At 41.5% G+C, this 16,789-nt stretch overlaps 3 protein-coding genes across 3 annotated transcripts in view; 2 read left to right on the forward strand and 1 right to left on the reverse strand.

The window, feature by feature from the left end:
- Positions 1 to 85: 85 nt before the first annotated feature.
- On the reverse strand, positions 86 to 5,774 carry atpaf2 (ATP synthase mitochondrial F1 complex assembly factor 2). The gene is made up of 8 exons (XM_075458413.1): positions 5,358 to 5,774; positions 5,195 to 5,239; positions 4,878 to 5,026; positions 4,434 to 4,531; positions 1,710 to 1,790; positions 1,470 to 1,582; positions 1,255 to 1,370; positions 86 to 1,075 (listed from the first exon to the last, which is right to left on the reverse strand). The coding sequence occupies exons 1-8, from the start codon at positions 5,473 to 5,475 to the stop codon at positions 938 to 940; spliced, it is 858 nt and encodes a 285-aa protein (XP_075314528.1). The 5' UTR covers positions 5,476 to 5,774; the 3' UTR covers positions 86 to 937.
- A 134-nt stretch (positions 5,775 to 5,908) lies between these two features.
- On the forward strand, positions 5,909 to 10,749 carry LOC142374642 (glucose-induced degradation protein 4 homolog). Its single transcript, XM_075458414.1, has 6 exons — positions 5,909 to 6,306; positions 6,755 to 6,814; positions 7,388 to 7,495; positions 7,582 to 7,683; positions 7,780 to 7,910; positions 9,642 to 10,749. The coding sequence occupies exons 1-6, from the start codon at positions 6,115 to 6,117 to the stop codon at positions 9,703 to 9,705; spliced, it is 657 nt and encodes a 218-aa protein (XP_075314529.1). The 5' UTR covers positions 5,909 to 6,114; the 3' UTR covers positions 9,706 to 10,749.
- The window catches only part of mlst8 (MTOR associated protein, LST8 homolog (S. cerevisiae)), a 271,460-nt gene continuing 263,808 nt past the window's right edge, over positions 9,138 to 16,789 (forward strand). Inside the window, exon 1 of the mRNA XM_075458412.1 lies at positions 9,138 to 9,156. The gene's annotated coding sequence lies outside the window, so the exon portion shown is untranslated. The remainder of the gene's footprint in view (positions 9,157 to 16,789) is intronic.

A 16,789-nucleotide genomic window follows, 5' to 3' on the forward strand; every position in this document is an offset into this window, starting at 1 on the left:
AAAGGTTGCACCAATAAAATTGGTGTTATAACTGTGGCACTCATCTCGGTATTTGATTATGTAGTCGTAAAAGATTATATTGATATCTGAGAAAAAATATTACTTGCGTTTTATTTTACAATAAACTGCTGACATACAGAAGTGTCAGGGTATTGGTGAACAGAGGCAGGTAAAGACATTATTTTATTACTTGGAACCATGTCAAATAGCATCAAAACCCTAGGGTTTGTGTATGTTAATAAATACTGGATGAAGATGCAGTCCACTTTTCTACTAATAAGGATTTTTTTCTGGAGCCTGTGCTGTGCAGAATATAATGTAGATAAACAGCTTTCAGTTTCACACCAAAAGAAAATATTGGTACATACAACATGGATGTTTAATTTCAGAAAAGTACCCTGACTGCAGAATGGTCTTCATTTAATGAATATATCTCACACAGCCTTTACCAAATACTCCACACAGCCCATCTAGAATCGGATCGTGTGCTGTCCTAACAGCACACACAGTCTGCAAAATCCAAATGTTTCCTACAGAAAATGCAGGCATGGAAATAAAATTCCACCACCAAACGGACAACATCATCATTCACTCTCTTGAGGCCCTGTGCCAGTGTCCAGAATGTCACAGGTGGTTGGGAACTGACTGGAAACTATGTGGAGAGTCACACTTGGCAGCTGCCACATATAAACACTGAAAAAAAAAAAAAGAGAGCCACTGTGATTTACTGGAGTGAGATGACTCTCTAACAGCTCACCAACAAAACCGATGTCACTACTAAACAGAGCGATGTGGACATGTGGTGTTGTATATGGCTGGATAAAGAAACAATGATAAAAATCAGATGTTGGGTTGGGATGTTGCAGGGTACATTTGCTGTATGATTTTCTAGGACTGAGGTGTTGACCTATGAGCTAACTGGTGATCCCAGCCCTCCTCAGTCCTGCATAAGTTTGCGTTTGACAGTTGAAGTCTCTGATGAGAGGTGAACAAAAAGAGCCCCCGCAGCAGTCCGTGCCCTCAACTCATACATATCGTAGTCGTGAGCCCATTCCACGTTTCCCCAGTGTTCAATCTGTGGAAGAGTAGCAGCATGTTAGAAGAATAAATAAAGAATAGCTCTACACTTCCTTCAATACAGCCAAAACAAGCAATGAAGAAGCAAGGAGTCACCGTGCAGAGCGAAGCATTAGAAAATGACAAACTAAAACAAAAGTTGCTGGGAAATTCTGGGTATTCTCTGGCAGGTCATACCTGGTACTCCTCCTCTAATCTGGAGAGCAGCACAGCCTTCTCCACACTCAGATATCTGTCAATCATCCCCAGTGAGAGCACAACAGACTTTAGCTGGTTGATCACAAACTCAAGCCCTGCAAGGGAGCAACCACACGTACAATATGTGAAACTCGGTGTAATACTACTGTAGCCTGGAACAATGCTGACTACTGTTAAAGTAAGAGATGTTTTACCTGTCAGGGACCAGAGGTTGTATGAAAGGAGGTGTTGTCTTAATGCGTCCTTGGTTGCCTCTGGAATATCAGGGCCCAAAATACTGGAGGAGGATCCAATGGTGACATCATATCTGCAATTCAGATGTGCGAGATAAACATAGGGAGAATCATTCGATGCGGTATCTTCGGTGACACTGTTTACGTATCTAATAGCAGCCGTTGTGCTTTGACTACAACAAAAGCTAATGCAGGTATTACCTATTTTCAATCCAGTGCAACACAGGGTCCCACTCATTCTTCTGCAGCTTAACCAAACCAGGGGGGTCCTCCACTCTGTAACTGTCGAAAGCAAAAACACTGCAATATTAGAACACGACTCTGCTAGCAGCTGTTCAAATTTTTATTTTACCAACATGAGAAAAAGAAAAAATGTCTTCAAATAACCAGAAAAATATTTTTTTTAAACATTGATCAATGGATTATCAAGAGGCTGCATAACTCAGTGATACAGGCCCGTACTTTATTTATTGTTATTGATTGTACTCGCCACAGTCAGCTGGTCAGCCGAAAGAATCTTAATTTCCAACAGTATGAGGCATGTGCATCCACATACACTCAGCACCTGTGTGCACGGCAAAGTTGGGAAGAAAACTGCTGACCACCCACGGGAGAGGGTCAGCATTTCAGGTGTTTGCAGTTGCAGTGTGTGTGTGTGTGTGTGTGTCAGAGGTGCGCTGATAAGCTCTGCAACATCATAAATCACTGGTTTCGTGCTCCTTTACTTCTAATATTACTCACAAATAATTGTTAATTGTCATTAATTCCACAATAAATGTGACTCTGAGACATGTTCGTGTCTGAATGATCATGTTAAGTTACTGAATCTATGAGATTCGGCCGAAACATCGGTGGACCTGCTGACGTCGTGTTTGTCCTGAGTCCAGCTTTGAGTGTGTGACGTAGGCAATGTGTTCATTCGTATACAGAGCAGGAAAGCTGAGATCCGATCACACATCCAGCGGGCTTATTCGTCAAAGTCTGCAAATCTTCTCAGAAATTACGGATGGTGCTAAACTGATGGACCAGATGATTTGTTTCACAGAACCAACTGGGGGCGTCCTTTCGGAAAAAAGGCAGCAGTGAATTTAAAATACAAACAAATAATTGAGGGGATTGGAAGAAGCATCTGTCTACAGAAGTCACAAGTGCACTTCAACTCATCAGATGAAAGAGGTTTGCACGTGCAACAAGTTAAGTGATCACAAATCGCCCTGCATAAAACCCACCTGTAGCTCCCAGTGCAGGATGCTAATTGGTCTGAACATTTGTGTTGCGGCCCCATATCGATAAGTTGGAGCTAGGGGTGGGCGATATGTATCGTTTGCGAAATTATTGTGAATGTTGTTTTGACAATGAGTAATTTTGCAATATCGCAATATATATATATTTTTTTTTAAATCGCCAAAAATCAATAAAGTGCGGCGCCAGTGGTCCTCTGCCCTTACCACGGCGCCACGCCCTGCTTTGAACGCTCTAATTTTTTCAAAGTAAACGCTTCGGACCCCGCGGGACACTCAGCTAAGAGCATCGAGGGGGCGCCGAGAGGCAGGGGCTGGGACAGCGAGAGGCAGGGGCTGGGACAGCGAGAGGCCGGGGCTGGGACAGCGAGAGGCCGGGGCTGGGACAGCGAGAGGCCGGGGCTGGGACAGCGAGAGGCAGGGGCTGGGACAGCGAGAGGCCGGGGCTGGCACAGCGAGAGGCCGGGGCTGGGACAGACGGCAGCTCGCCTCGCGGCGGACCGTCGGCTCGATCCCGAGATCCAACTACGAGCTTTTTAACTGCAGCAACTTTAAGATACGCTATTGGAGCTGGAATTACCGCGGCTGCTGGCACCAGACTTGCCCTTCAATTGATCCTCGTTAAAGGATTTAAAGTGTCCTGTATTGTTATTTTTCGTCACTACCTCCCCGAGTGGGTAATTTGCGCGCCTGCTGCCTTCCTTGGATGTGGTAGCCGTTTCTCAGGCTCCCTCTCCGGAGGGAGAAGTAGCCTGAGAAATGGCTTGAGGTTATCAGTCACCAAAGCGGCCGGGGTACCCCGAGAGGCACCCCGCATGGGTTTTTGGTCTGATAAATGCACGCATCCCCGAAGGTCAGCGCTCGTTTTGCATGTATTAGCTCTAGAATTGCCACAGATATCCAAGTAACGGTAGAGCGATCAAAGGAACCATAACTGATTTAATGAGCCATTCGCAGTTTCACTGTACCGGCCGTGTGTGCTAGACTTGCATGCTTGTGTTCATTTTATTGTGATCTTAACGCAAGTTTTAATTTTTTTTTTTAAATATCGTCAAAATATCTTTATCGTGAAAATCCTAAAAAATATCGAGATATTTTTTTTTGCCCATATCGCCCACCCCTAGTTGGAGCCCAGCAAAATGGACCCTCGCATGATCGTGATCTCACAGCTCTTATTAGAAAAGAGCTGCCTCAAAAGATAAAATAATGTTGCACCCTCCACACTAAAGAGTTTCTTATGAGCATACAGGAATTAAAATGGATCTCTGATAGTATGGTGGGGCATCAGTGCACACGGCATATGTCACTTGTAGATCTGTGAAAACGCCAATAATGTTGAAAGACATATACAGGTTTTGGAAACACATTTGCTGCCTCAAAGATGCTGCTTTTTGAGGGAATTTCTTAGTTACTTCCGCAAGATAACGTCAAACCATCTTTCTGCGCATATTGCAAAAGTCCAGATGCTAAACTGGCCTGCTTGCATTCGGACCCATCATCTACTGAACAGATCTGGTGCAATTTGCAAGTAAAAACCTGAGAGGGGTGGCCCTCTCATTGAAAGAAGGGCTTCGACAGGTTTTTACTGAAAGGGTCTCACTACAGTGACATGCACATTTAAAATGCATGCGGTTTAATTTCTAACCGTTAATTATTAGGAAGCCAATCTAAATGAGAGGTATACCAGATGGTGTCAGTCTCCAGAAACTTCAGAGCAGCACTGATCATTTGGTCCTTGTTGCGCTCCGTGGGATTGTCCAGAGCCGTGTTGCACAGAGTGGTCTGCAGGAAGAGTTAAACAACATCATCAGTTCTCTCAGCTCAGTTATTAGTTCACCCCCTTTACCTTCACCTGAAACAACTACAAACATGACTACAGTCTATTCACAGAGGGTTCTGGAGTAAACTTCTGTCTGTTAATGGATGATCAGAACTTTTTAGAATGACAGATTTGTTTTCTGGCATATGGGATGCTGCTGGTTTCTAGCACATAGGATACTTTGATTTGATCCATCTGTATCTGAAAATGCATCAAAGCTCATGAATGGTAGCTTGAGAAATCTACACGGAACTCTAAATGTGTTCGGGCGTCTAGGAGGACAGAGCTTGGAAAACTGTTAGGCCATACCAGGTGCATGGTGTAGAACTTGAGTGTGTCTCTTTGAGCATCCCACTCGGTTGCCACGGCGATGGCCAGGGCTTCATTTGGCACTGTGAACAGCTTCCCTCCTGGAGTCTTCAGTTTCCTTCGGTCGAGGTTTATCTCGTACAAACCACCTACATCGAAAAACATTTTGGACAATAAGGACAGTGATCAAGCAGAAGAACGGCACGAGTATGGAAAAAGGAACATTTGTAGTAACATCTAAAAAAAAAAAAAGGAAAAAGAATCTGACAGTTTCTACACTACATTTGATAACTAGTTACACTGTATTTCACGCTTACCTTCGCCTTGAGATATGCTGACATCTTGATAGAATTTCTTCCTCTCTGGTTAACAGCAAAAAAAATAAAATAAAATCAGATAGTCGACAACGGGGTTCAACTCAACACACAAATCATTTTCAGAGACTCAGGTTTGTTATTGCAGTGACATGATTTATCTTACCTGCTAACGCAGTGGAGTATTTCAGCGTACACCTGGCGTGCTGAAGTCTTGGGCACACTTTACAAAGAGAAAAGACATTTCCAAACCGACTCTGGAGACTAACGATACTTCTAAACATAGCGCAAACTGGGTGAAGATGCTATGTTTGTAGGCTACGCTACTGTAGCGGAAAATAGAAACGACAGCGAGACTACCGGTTTCTGACAATTGCTCACCAAACACGGTGTAACATAGTACAAGTGGAAGTTTGTTTTCACTAAACTGCCTAAATCTATTAAGTGGCTACGTCTCTGTTTGATGCCTTTTCATTAGCTTTCCATCTATTGCACAGAAGCTCCTGCGTTCTAAACCATGCGTGTGACCTTCGATACTGTACGGCATTGTAATTGCTCTTAGATTTGGGAAATGTAGTTTCCTAATTGTGTCTACACACCCTTACACAACAGTGAAAAAACTACATACAAATGTTCAAATAAAATCTTCCGCATATTGAGCCAATAAGGTTTTAGAATGTTTGTAACGTCAGCTCATTAGACCAATGAGACAGCCGGATGCTGCTGGTCACAGCGTAGCGTCGAAGTCCACTTACTTCTCTAGGAGCTTGGTGCTCGGTAAACTGAACTGTAGCGGAATTAAGTGGAATTTGGGTGTTGGTGAACTTCTTCTGTACTTCTTAAGCGGTTCCTAGAAGCCAACAGAGCCCCTCGCCTGCACGGCCATTGACCGCGGTTGGTGCCTAGCCAGCGAAGCGGGAGCCATGCCTGTCCCCGCTGGATACCTCAGCGACTCCCCCGCCGCGGCCTTTGCATCCTCGGCCTCACTTATCCCGCCACCACCGATAAATACTCATCAGCCCGGTGTTGTCACCTCCCTCTTGTATAGTGGCTCCAAGTTTAGGGGCCACCAGAAAAGCAAAGGGAACTCTTACGATGTGGAAGTTGTGTTGCAGGTGGGGCTTTGAAGCGGATATTTCATTATTCAGTCAAGGTGTCAGAGGTTTTGGTGATGTGTCAAACTGGCGGTGCGATGACTGACAGCCGAAAAATCTGTCCTGGCCTGTCCTGGAGTGACTAGCTTTAGGTGTAGCAGTGCGACTATACATAGACAACGCCCACTAACTACGAGAGGACTATGCTGTTTAAGTTTTTAAATGGTATTCATCTAATGTAGTGTCAATAAATGCTGCTTTGAATGTTGAATGATTCGTAGCTTAAGCACTTGTGTGACGACGAACACAAACGAGCACGTTTAAAAATATGTTCACAGGTTTCACAGATATGTAACTTTAGCTTTATGAACCATGCCACATGATCCACCCTGGTTGTCATTTGAGTGCATTAGGAAACGCTTAGTATAGATTTGAAGGGATTGACAAAATTCTCTTTTCCTGTTAAAAGCATGTCACAATGGAGGATTCCTACTTGTGTGGCTACCTGAAGATCAAAGGACTAACAGAGGTGAGTTATAATTTCCTTTATCAAACCATGTAGTTCTCTTACTAAATATTTAACCTCTCTTCTTGGACAGGCCAAAATATTTACATGTGCTGCCTGTTTTAACCCTCACCTGAAACCTATTTCATAATTTCATTTTCATTATTCATCACCATTAAATTTCCACTACCGTGCTAAACAGTTCATGTGAAGTTCTCATGAAACGTTATTTTTCTCTGCCAAACTTGTCTGCCGTAACTGTAGACGGATATCTATGTCTTTGCTCAAACATTCTGTTAAAATCTTGTCTTACTGACATGTTCAACGATGCGCTGTGCTTGTAGTCTTGCTGTTCAAAACCATGTTAGCGTGTTTTTACAATATAGATATAGTGGTGGAGAAGATACTAAATCTTACTGCACAGGTTACCATATTCAAAGTGTTTTAGAATGAAAACGTTACCTTTTATAATGAGCGAACATTGACCTGAGAGACGTACTGGCTTCACAAAGTGCAGAAAAAATGTTGAAAGAAAAGCCAAACAACGTGTCTTTTGTTGGCAGACAATCACGAAACCCCGCTTGCTTGTTGTTCTAGGAATATCCAACGCTGACCACGTTCTTTGCCGGAGAAATCATCAGCAGGAAGCGGCCATTTCTCACTCGGAAGTGGGATGCAGATGAGGATGTGGATCGCAAGCACTGGGTAAGGTGAAACCTTTTTCACAATATGCAAAAGTCCTTCAATCCAGACCGGCTTAGTCACATTATCTCTTTACCTGTTACGTCAAGGGCAAGTTCAACGCCTTCTACCAGTACGCAAAGACATTCAACTCTGACGAGTTTGACTATGAGGATCTGAAGAACTCTGACTATATTTTCATGCGGTGGAAGGTAAGATGCTACCTGACTTTCGCTGGGCACAACAGGTTTAATAAGCTTAGTATGTTTACCTTTAACCTGCTGCTTCTGTTCTTTCTCCCGCCTTAGGAGCAGTTTTTGGTCCCTGACCACACGATCAAAGACATCAGCGGCGCTTCCTTTGCTGGATTCTACTACATCTGCTTCCAAAAATCCACAGCAACAATTGAAGGCTACTATTACCACAGGAGCTCTGAATGGTAACGCAGCACAACTGAAATTACTTGTGTGTGTGGCTAAGCTTTTTCAGGATTATTAACAAGCAGGCTCCCCGCTAAAAGGTTTCTGGATCTAAACCCAGAGCGGCTGTAGAATCTGGGTGGGTAAACTCATTAAAAGACACAAGGTTCAGCTTTCCGATGCTTCATTCCTACATGCAATTCCACTAACAATTAATTGTTGAGTGGACTTTTAAAAAGACTTCAGCTGGACGTGAATAAAGCAGAAAGCTCCCAAACGCACAGTTTGTTGCATTTGGTTTAGATTGTCTTGCCGCGAGATTAAAGGAAAACGAGGCTTGCTCATACTCTCATCTTTAGTGTTTTCATTTTTATTTGACATTCTTTGGCATTAATTTCAGCTCTCGCTGACATAAGCTGTTGTTTTTGCAGTTTGCTATTTCCTCCCTTTACCAAAGACTTGGAAGCAGCTTCTGCTGCTTTCTCCGACCACCGAATGCCTTTTGCACGACGCCACTTTTTGCTCAATTTGCGCAATGATAGCCAGTTTGTCATATTAAGACATTTGCATTTAGGCCATTTGTAAAGAGTGAAGCATTATTGACAACAACCAAAAAACGTTGTGACTGGAAACCTAGAAGCAGATTGTCGCAGCAGCTAAAGCGCTCACACAACATTACAAAAAGCTATTGTGTCACTGAAATGGATGAACAATTAAAAGCCTTGTGATTATAAAACCAGATGCATGTTCACAAAGCTGAAAATGGAGATTGTTTTTCACATCCTAAGGAAAACTGGTGTTTTGGAGATCTTGTCTCAGTGTTTGAGGCAAATATTCCAACACATTATGTGCACACAGTTTAGTCTCTACCAAGCTAATGTCGCTGTGAGTAGGGATGGGAATCGAGAACCGGTTCTCAAAGAGACCCAGCTCCCAGTAGTTAGATTCCGTGGAATCGTTAATCCGCCTGCCTAACGATCCCGGTTCTAGGTTCTGCTAACGTCTGACGCATTTGCGCGATGACGTCATGTGCATGCTTCGTATTTTGAGGACAATACTAGGGTCAGTTGCAACACGTGCAGAGCTTTGATCACATCAAAGGGGGGGAAATGCCTCCAACATGCTGAAATATTTGACCACACAGCATGCAATTACTTTGTACGAATGTAAAGTCTTTCACACGCTGCTAAGCGATGGCGGCAACTCCCGCGGTGGGAGCTTGTGGCACAGCCTCCGTCTCAAAAGTCCCAGGTGAAGCAGGACTCTCAAGTCACACGCATTGAGCGTGACGGTCACGCCGTCCCGCCACACATTGTATTTCTCACGCTGAAAAAAAATTCTAATATAAATTTCTCTGGCGCGCCACTATCGCTATGGAAACGGCAGGAAACAAGCACGTCTCCCATGAGTCTGAGCAGAGCAGTTATTGATAACAACAACCCTAATAAAGCCCTGTAACGAAAATAGATCAAATGTTGGTGCATACTTGACATTAAAGTGTTACTGCAATCAAAGCCATTTGTACCATATATAACTGGATGAGAATCGATAGGCGATATCGATAATGGAACCGGAATTGCTAAATTCTTAACAATTCCCATCCCTAGCTGGGAGTGTTTCCACTCGGGTAAACTACCTGCTCAACAGCTAACGAAGCACTACAGACACTACAGAAAAGCATGTCAAAAAGTCTGTCTCATCACCCTCATTCCTTAGCTGTTTCTGATGTGTATTCTGTTGTTGCACTTCAGGTACCAGTCTTTAAACCTCACCCACGTCCCCGAGCACAGTGCGGCCATCTACGAGTTCCGGTGACCCCCGCCAGCATCGCAGATCCGTTCTTTTGTTGGACAATGACTTGAGGCAAAGCAGAGGCGTGCAAATGCTACTGAGAAGGAGAATGACACCAACTTGGAATGAGAATTTGAACAAACTCTTAACATTCTCTCAAAAAGTGGACGTACAGCTGAAGAAGAGCACACGGGATGTCGGACAAATGAATGTATGCATGGATGAGGCGAAAGCCGAAAGGAGGAAAGCACAGTCGTGCTCCCTGGATGGCGTTTCTAGAGTTTGAACAGGCAGCAGAGACTGGGTGTGGTTCTTATAGAGTTCCCCTTTCTTCGTTTGGTTTAACCTTTGGTTTTAAAAACGCTTGGCACAGTATATCAGGTCACTTTATAAGCCTTTTTGGGAATTCCCTTTTTTGGTTTTGCAAATAGGAAAGTGTCCGGCTTTTATCCAATCAGTACAAAATTAGCAGCATGAACACATTGAACTGCTGTTGGACAAGGATTCCTCTGAGGAGTCTGCTTTTATAAACACAACCTCTGAGGGAGTAAATCGCCAAGTGTGTTAGGAGGAAAAAAAGCAAGAGAGAAGTTTTTAGAGCCCCTCGGGTTCGAAGAGGGGAGCTGTAATGAGCCCAAGAGCTAGAAAGACAGTATTTTTAAGCTAAGATGATTCCTTGTTTGCCTGTTGAGAGTATATTTTCTTATTATACTCTTAAGAGATGGACAGCGAGCGGCACTTTTTAAAGGTTACAATCTGTGATACACATGAAACAAGCCCCCCCCCCCCCCCACACACACACACACACACACACCCCGTATGTTCGTAAAACTGCTTTGAAGATTACTTTTACATAGGATTGCTGTGGATTTTCCTCTGTTGCGTTACATTTGCACAAAGACAGACTATGTTATTAAAATGCTTGCGGAAAGGAAATGACACACATCACAGTTCTTAAGCTGCAAGGTGGCAGAGCAAGCAGTTTTGAGTAGGTTTATTGTTTGGAGCATTTACAGCCAAACAATCCCATGAAAGTATTAAACAGAGTATTTCTACCCCTGCATTAAACGAAGCTTCTTTTTTTCTTTCTTTTCTTTCTTTTTTTTTTTTTTTTTTACTTCCTTTGTGTCATTTTCAGTTGAGATTCCCGCAACCCTACGTTTACGTCACCTCGACTATGCAACACTTTAGAGATAGCACTCTCCAAACATACGATCTTGAGGTTTCAGGCGCAGAATTTTATTCTATTCTCATAATACATATATATATATATTAAATACATATATATATATATATATATATATATAAATAAAAAAGATCTATCTTCATGACAGAAAATATTTTTGTTGAATTGTCTATAACACTCTTCCCCGATCATGTTTCTCTTCCATGTGATTGTGCCATCTTTTTAAAGTTTGACAGAGTTGTACAATAACAGATCCGAAGTGTGTTTGTGAATAAGCCTGGAATTGATCAGTGGTGTGACTGTAAAGAGTGGATTTAAAAGGAAAAAAAAAAAGCCAAAACATTGTTCGCTGTGTCTCGCTTCTTACTCGCCGGAGCACCTTACAATGTTATGCACCTGTGAAAAAACGTGTCGAGACTGACTATTTCCTGCAATGATTGCCAAAAAACTAGACGGAGAGTTGTCCTGCACTGCCATCTAGTGGAGTTTTATTCACTGCACTGAACATGCGGTGACGGTTTAAAGGCTGACAAGGGATGATGTTCAAATTGAACACATTCACATGGATGGGGTCTTACCGCAGACCTGCACTGTCAGGACCCTGTTGCAGACCGTCACCTGCATTGTGATGACCGGAAGTTGATTCGAAGCCTTTCAAAATAAAAGCGTGTGTATCGGAAGCACGTATTTTAAAACTTTTTTAAACGCTATATTTTTCAAGAGGTGCTGGCTGCAGACATCCACTGTAAGGTCCCCATCTCCACTGTCAGGCCCGGAAATGCACGGCGCACATTTCAAAATAAAATCGCAAATGAACTTCCGGTTTAATCGTTTTCCTCACAAATGAATTAATTAGTTAGCGGTACGACAAAAAATCTATCAATTCCCGGTCTATTGTATATTGTTTTTATTTGTATTGTAAACTTTTGTTTGGTCAGTGCACACATTTTCTCTTAGGCTCATATTCATAAGCCAACATCTCACAAGATGCCATAGGCCTATACTGTACATTGTATTGTGTACTAGAGTAAGCAGGGCCGTAGCCAGGATTTTGGAATAGGCGAGGTCCATGATGCGCGAAATTTTTACAATATATAAATATGTATATTAAATTATATAGTTTTTAATATATAGCAGTGTTGCACATTGAGGCTAGTAGCAAAATAAACCATTATAATGTAACAAGAACCCATAGCTAAAAAGAACCTGATTATGATAAGTTTTAATATTAAAAACACAAGCTATAAAAAAAAAAAAAAAGAAAAAGAGTGAAGATCCCATCATTGCCCTCCTCTAACAGGTCTACCTAGAACAACAACAACAAAAAACAACCTTACACTATGTCATAATAAATGTTTTGTTGTTGTAATGTTGAGCTTACTTTGATTGCATGAATCAACTTACAACAGAAAAGTCATAGGGAGCATCCAGTGTGGTGTAAAGGGTATTCTAGGAATAAAGCACAATCATTTTAATTTAATGCTGAAATCTTTAATGCACACAGAATTACACAAATAATTAATATATAACAAATGATGTCTACTACCATCAGCATGAAGATGCCCCAGTCAATCCCATATGGTTGTCGTGGAAAACCCTAGATAGCAGAAAGAAGTCAGTTATGTAATTATTATTTCACAGTATTAAAGTACTCAACTATTAATATGAATACATGCATTATACATACTTTACACTCTTACCTGAATTTGTAGTCCAGTTTTCTCTGTCCAGTTGCCAGGATTTAGTGACTGGGATAGGTTTCTAAAAGACAGAAAGTGAGGTGTCAGATGTTCTTCACTGCAACCTACATTCCCTTCATTTTCCTTTTACCCTTTAACAAACCAAACCACAACCTGCCAGAAGTTAGTAGTGTTGGCTAATACTTATGAGTACAAACAAACAGACAAATACATTATGCTTACCTTTAAATAAAATGCCACCTTTTTTATGTGCCTCTAAGTGGCTCTGCAGCTTGGACAATTTTGCTGGTTTAAATTGTAGGCACAGAGGGCAGTGAAACAGTTTGCAACATGACGTGCAGCGTTCGATTTTGGGCGTAGTGCCGGCGGTTGTTATAAAAATATGCATCTGTAGAGACAAATAATGTCGTAATAACTAAAACAAAATTATATATATATATATATATATATATATATATATATATAAATGGCGCAGTGAGCACTATTGATACGACAACAACGCTAAAGACTAGCCAAAAGTTAAAAAAAACCTGATTCTTTAAAATTAATATAACTTTACAGTATATAGTTATTGAAATATGCATCTGTGAGAGACAAATAATGTCGTAATAAGTCAAACAAAATGATACAAGTGAGCACTATCGATACGAAAAATGGCACGTTTAAGTGAGCACTATCGATACGATAACAACGCTGAAGACTAACCAAAAGTTTAAAAAAAACCCTGATTCTTTAAAATTAATATAACTTTAGAGTATATAGTGTGCAACGTAACGTCCCAGTGAATAAAGACTGTTTCTGTTTCTTCGTATGAAAAAAAAGTTGTTTTCACTCGACTGTCTCCACAGTTCAAATGGGGAACGTAAAATACGTGCTCCTCGCTTGTCGCTTCCGGTCCTCACAGTGCAGGTGACGTCACAGGGCATGTCTGCAACGAAGGGTCCTGACAGTGCAGGTCATGGGTCCTGATAGGTGGTGGGCTGGACCCCTGAATTGTGAATTTCATAATTACCGTCCACGAGTGAAACCCATTTTTTAAGGATGGCATTATAAAAATCCGTCAAACTGTATTTGCTTTGTTTATACCCTTGTTTCGCGCACATTTGGCCAAAATATCGTTGTAAAGTCTCTCTTTTTTGATCGGGCGAATATGTAGGGCAACCGTGCGTTTCCATGACAACAACACGTAAACAACCTCGGGTGTGGCTGTCTAGACAATTCATTCTCGCTGAACCTCGGCAATACCCGAGAGATTATAAAAGTATAATCAGGGGTCGAGTAGTGATTTTAAATGTGGGGGTGTTCCAGGGGGGCACATGAGTGCCACATCAAGCCCAGAGACACGACGCGGAAGTTGGCATCCGATTCGCGAAATAAATAGATCGGCATAAAGGGCCATTTCACTGCATTTTTGCATTTTGATCACCCTAAACTAGATCCTGTATGGAAACTACAATAGTAACACTGCTCAAATCTGGATAGAATTATGCTAAAGAGGCTATAGATTTATTAAAACCTTGTTTGGGATTTGTGAAACCTTTTTCTGATTTGTGAAAATGCAGAACAGGGCCATTTTAATGCTTTTTTTTTGTATTCTCATCACCCTAAACTAGATCCTGTATGGAAACTACAACTGTTACATCTTTGTGTTTCCAATAATTTTGTATGGTTAAAAAGTCGTAATAACTTTTTTCTTTTTTTTAAAGCATGATAATACAATAAATAAATTCCATTTTGTCAAGGGAATTTTGTGTGCTTGTCTTTCTATCAATACATTAAAGGTGAACTCCGGGGCATTTGAAGCGCGTTTCCATTGCTAGAGGTTGTCAAATACTGATAGTAGGACACAGAGAGGTGCAAATCTGCGCTCCCTGTGTGGAGATCGCGCTGTTCGCACAGCATGTCATGCGAGGCTAATACGTGGTGGCTAAGGGGCAACTGCTAACCCTTCCACGTAAAACAACAACTTGCACACTGCAGAAACGTCACACCACTTTATAAACCATCCGACATTAAAGTCACAAGCCTTACCATCAAACCCATATGCATGGTTCTCACATTACTGGCATGGGGACGTTACAAAACAACTTTATGAACAGCATGTAACTCACCGGATAGTTGTAGGCTCGCGCATGTGAAAGCCCAAAAGAGTCGATGGAGGATAATCCCATATACAAAACAATTATCTTTTCTAGAAAAACTGCGTTCAAGTATTTAAAACATTACAACAATACATGCCCAGTAATATTGCAGATTTGCACCTCTCTGTGTCCTACTGTCAGTATTTGACAACCTCTAGCAATGGAAACGCGCTTCAAATGCCCCGGAGTTCCCCTTTAAGTGGGTTCTGGTCTGAACTATATGCCTGGTCTGACATGGTGGGTGGTCCTATCCCATAAACAATGTAACAACATGAATTCATAACATGTAGGTAGGTACACGTGGGCATGCTAGCAGTAGCAAAATGTGGAAAAATGAAATGTTGTTTGCATTTAGTGCCTGGGGGAAAAACACCTGTCATACCATTTTCCAATGCAAGTTGGTCAAAGTTCCTGCAGTGTGCCCACTCATGGCTGAACCTGCAACCCTGCAGAGAGAGGGAAGTGGCTAGACATGCCCTAGAGGATTTAAATCTGGAAGAAGACCAGGAATTGCCAGCTAATAGGCCTATGCCTATAGGATACCACCGCAAATGCTACATGCTCTTCACTAATGAGGCACACATTAACAGAGCACGGAAGAAGAAAGAGAAGGCAACCAAGGACAGTGAAGGTTTGTAACCAGTGTATGATTTCCTTTTCGCCTGTATTAGATGAGGTCTGTGTACCCAATAGGATTTGAGCAAGTAACACAAAACAATTATCTTCTCTAGAAAAACTGCGTTCAAGTATTTAAAACATTACAACAATACATGCCTAGTAATATTGTTGTAATGTTTTAAATACTTGAATGCAGTTTTTCTAGAGAAGATAATTGTTTTGTTTATGAGATTATCGTCCATCGACTCTTTTGGGCTTTCACATGCGCGAGCCTACCAACAAGAGGTAAGTGACATGCTGTTTATAAAGTTGTTTTGTAACGTCCCCATGCCAGTAATGTGAGAACCATGCATATGGTTTTGATGGTAAGGCTTGTGACTTTATTGTCGGATGGTTTATAAAGTGGTGTGACGTTTCTGCAGTGTGCAAGTTGTTGTTTTACGTGGAAGGGTTAGCTCTTGCCCCTTAGCCACCACGTATTAGCCTCGCATGACAGGGTGTCCGAACAGCGCAATCTCCACACAGGGAGCGCAGATTTGCACCTCTCTGTGTCATACTGTCAGTATTTGACAACCTCTAGCAATGGAAACTCGCTTCAAATGCCCCGGAGTTCCCCTTTAATAGAAGTGACCCCTGAATAAAGCAAGGCACGGACAGTGCTGAATGTTATTGATTTTTATTCAGATAATTTCCAAGACACAATAAATGAACATTATTATAAAGAAACATGTGGGTGGTGTCGGTGCTCCTGTGGGTGGTGTCGGCTTCATCATCGTGGTGACAGAGAGCGTCGGTCTCTTTGGTCACAGTTTGGTCCCAGAGTCCATGGCACTGCAGAAAAAGAGTTATCAGCTGGTCTTTATATCTATAAGTTATTATCAGCTGGTCTTTATATCTTCTATAAGTTATTATCAGCAGGTCTTTATATCAATAAGTTATTATCAGCTGGTCTTTATATCTATAAGTTATTATCAGCAGGTCTTTATATCTTCTATAAGTTATTATCAGCTGGTCTTTATATCTTCAATAAGTTATTATCAGCTGGTCTTTATATCAATAAGTTATTATCAGCTGGTCTTTATATCAATAAGTTATTATCAGCTGGTCTTTATATCTATAAGTTATTATCAGCTGGTCTTTATATCTATAAGTTATTATCAGCTGGTCTTTATATCTATAAGTTATTATCAGCAGGTCTTTATATCTTCTATAAGTTATTATCAGCTGGTCTTTATATCTTCTATAAGTTATTATCAGCTGGTCTTTATATCTTCTATAAGTTATTATCAGCTGGTCTTTATATCTATAAGTTATTATCAGCTGGTCTTTATATCTTCTATAAGTTATTATCAGCTGGTCTTTATATCTTCTATAAGTTATTATCAGCTGGTCTTTATATCTATAGGTTATTATCAGCTGGTCCATTAAAACTGAATGGCAATGATGGACTTGTTTGTCCATAC

This window comes from Odontesthes bonariensis, chromosome 23, assembly GCF_027942865.1.
Source record: "Odontesthes bonariensis isolate fOdoBon6 chromosome 23, fOdoBon6.hap1, whole genome shotgun sequence".
In the NCBI taxonomy this organism is placed as follows: Eukaryota; Metazoa; Chordata; class Actinopteri; order Atheriniformes; family Atherinopsidae; genus Odontesthes; species Odontesthes bonariensis.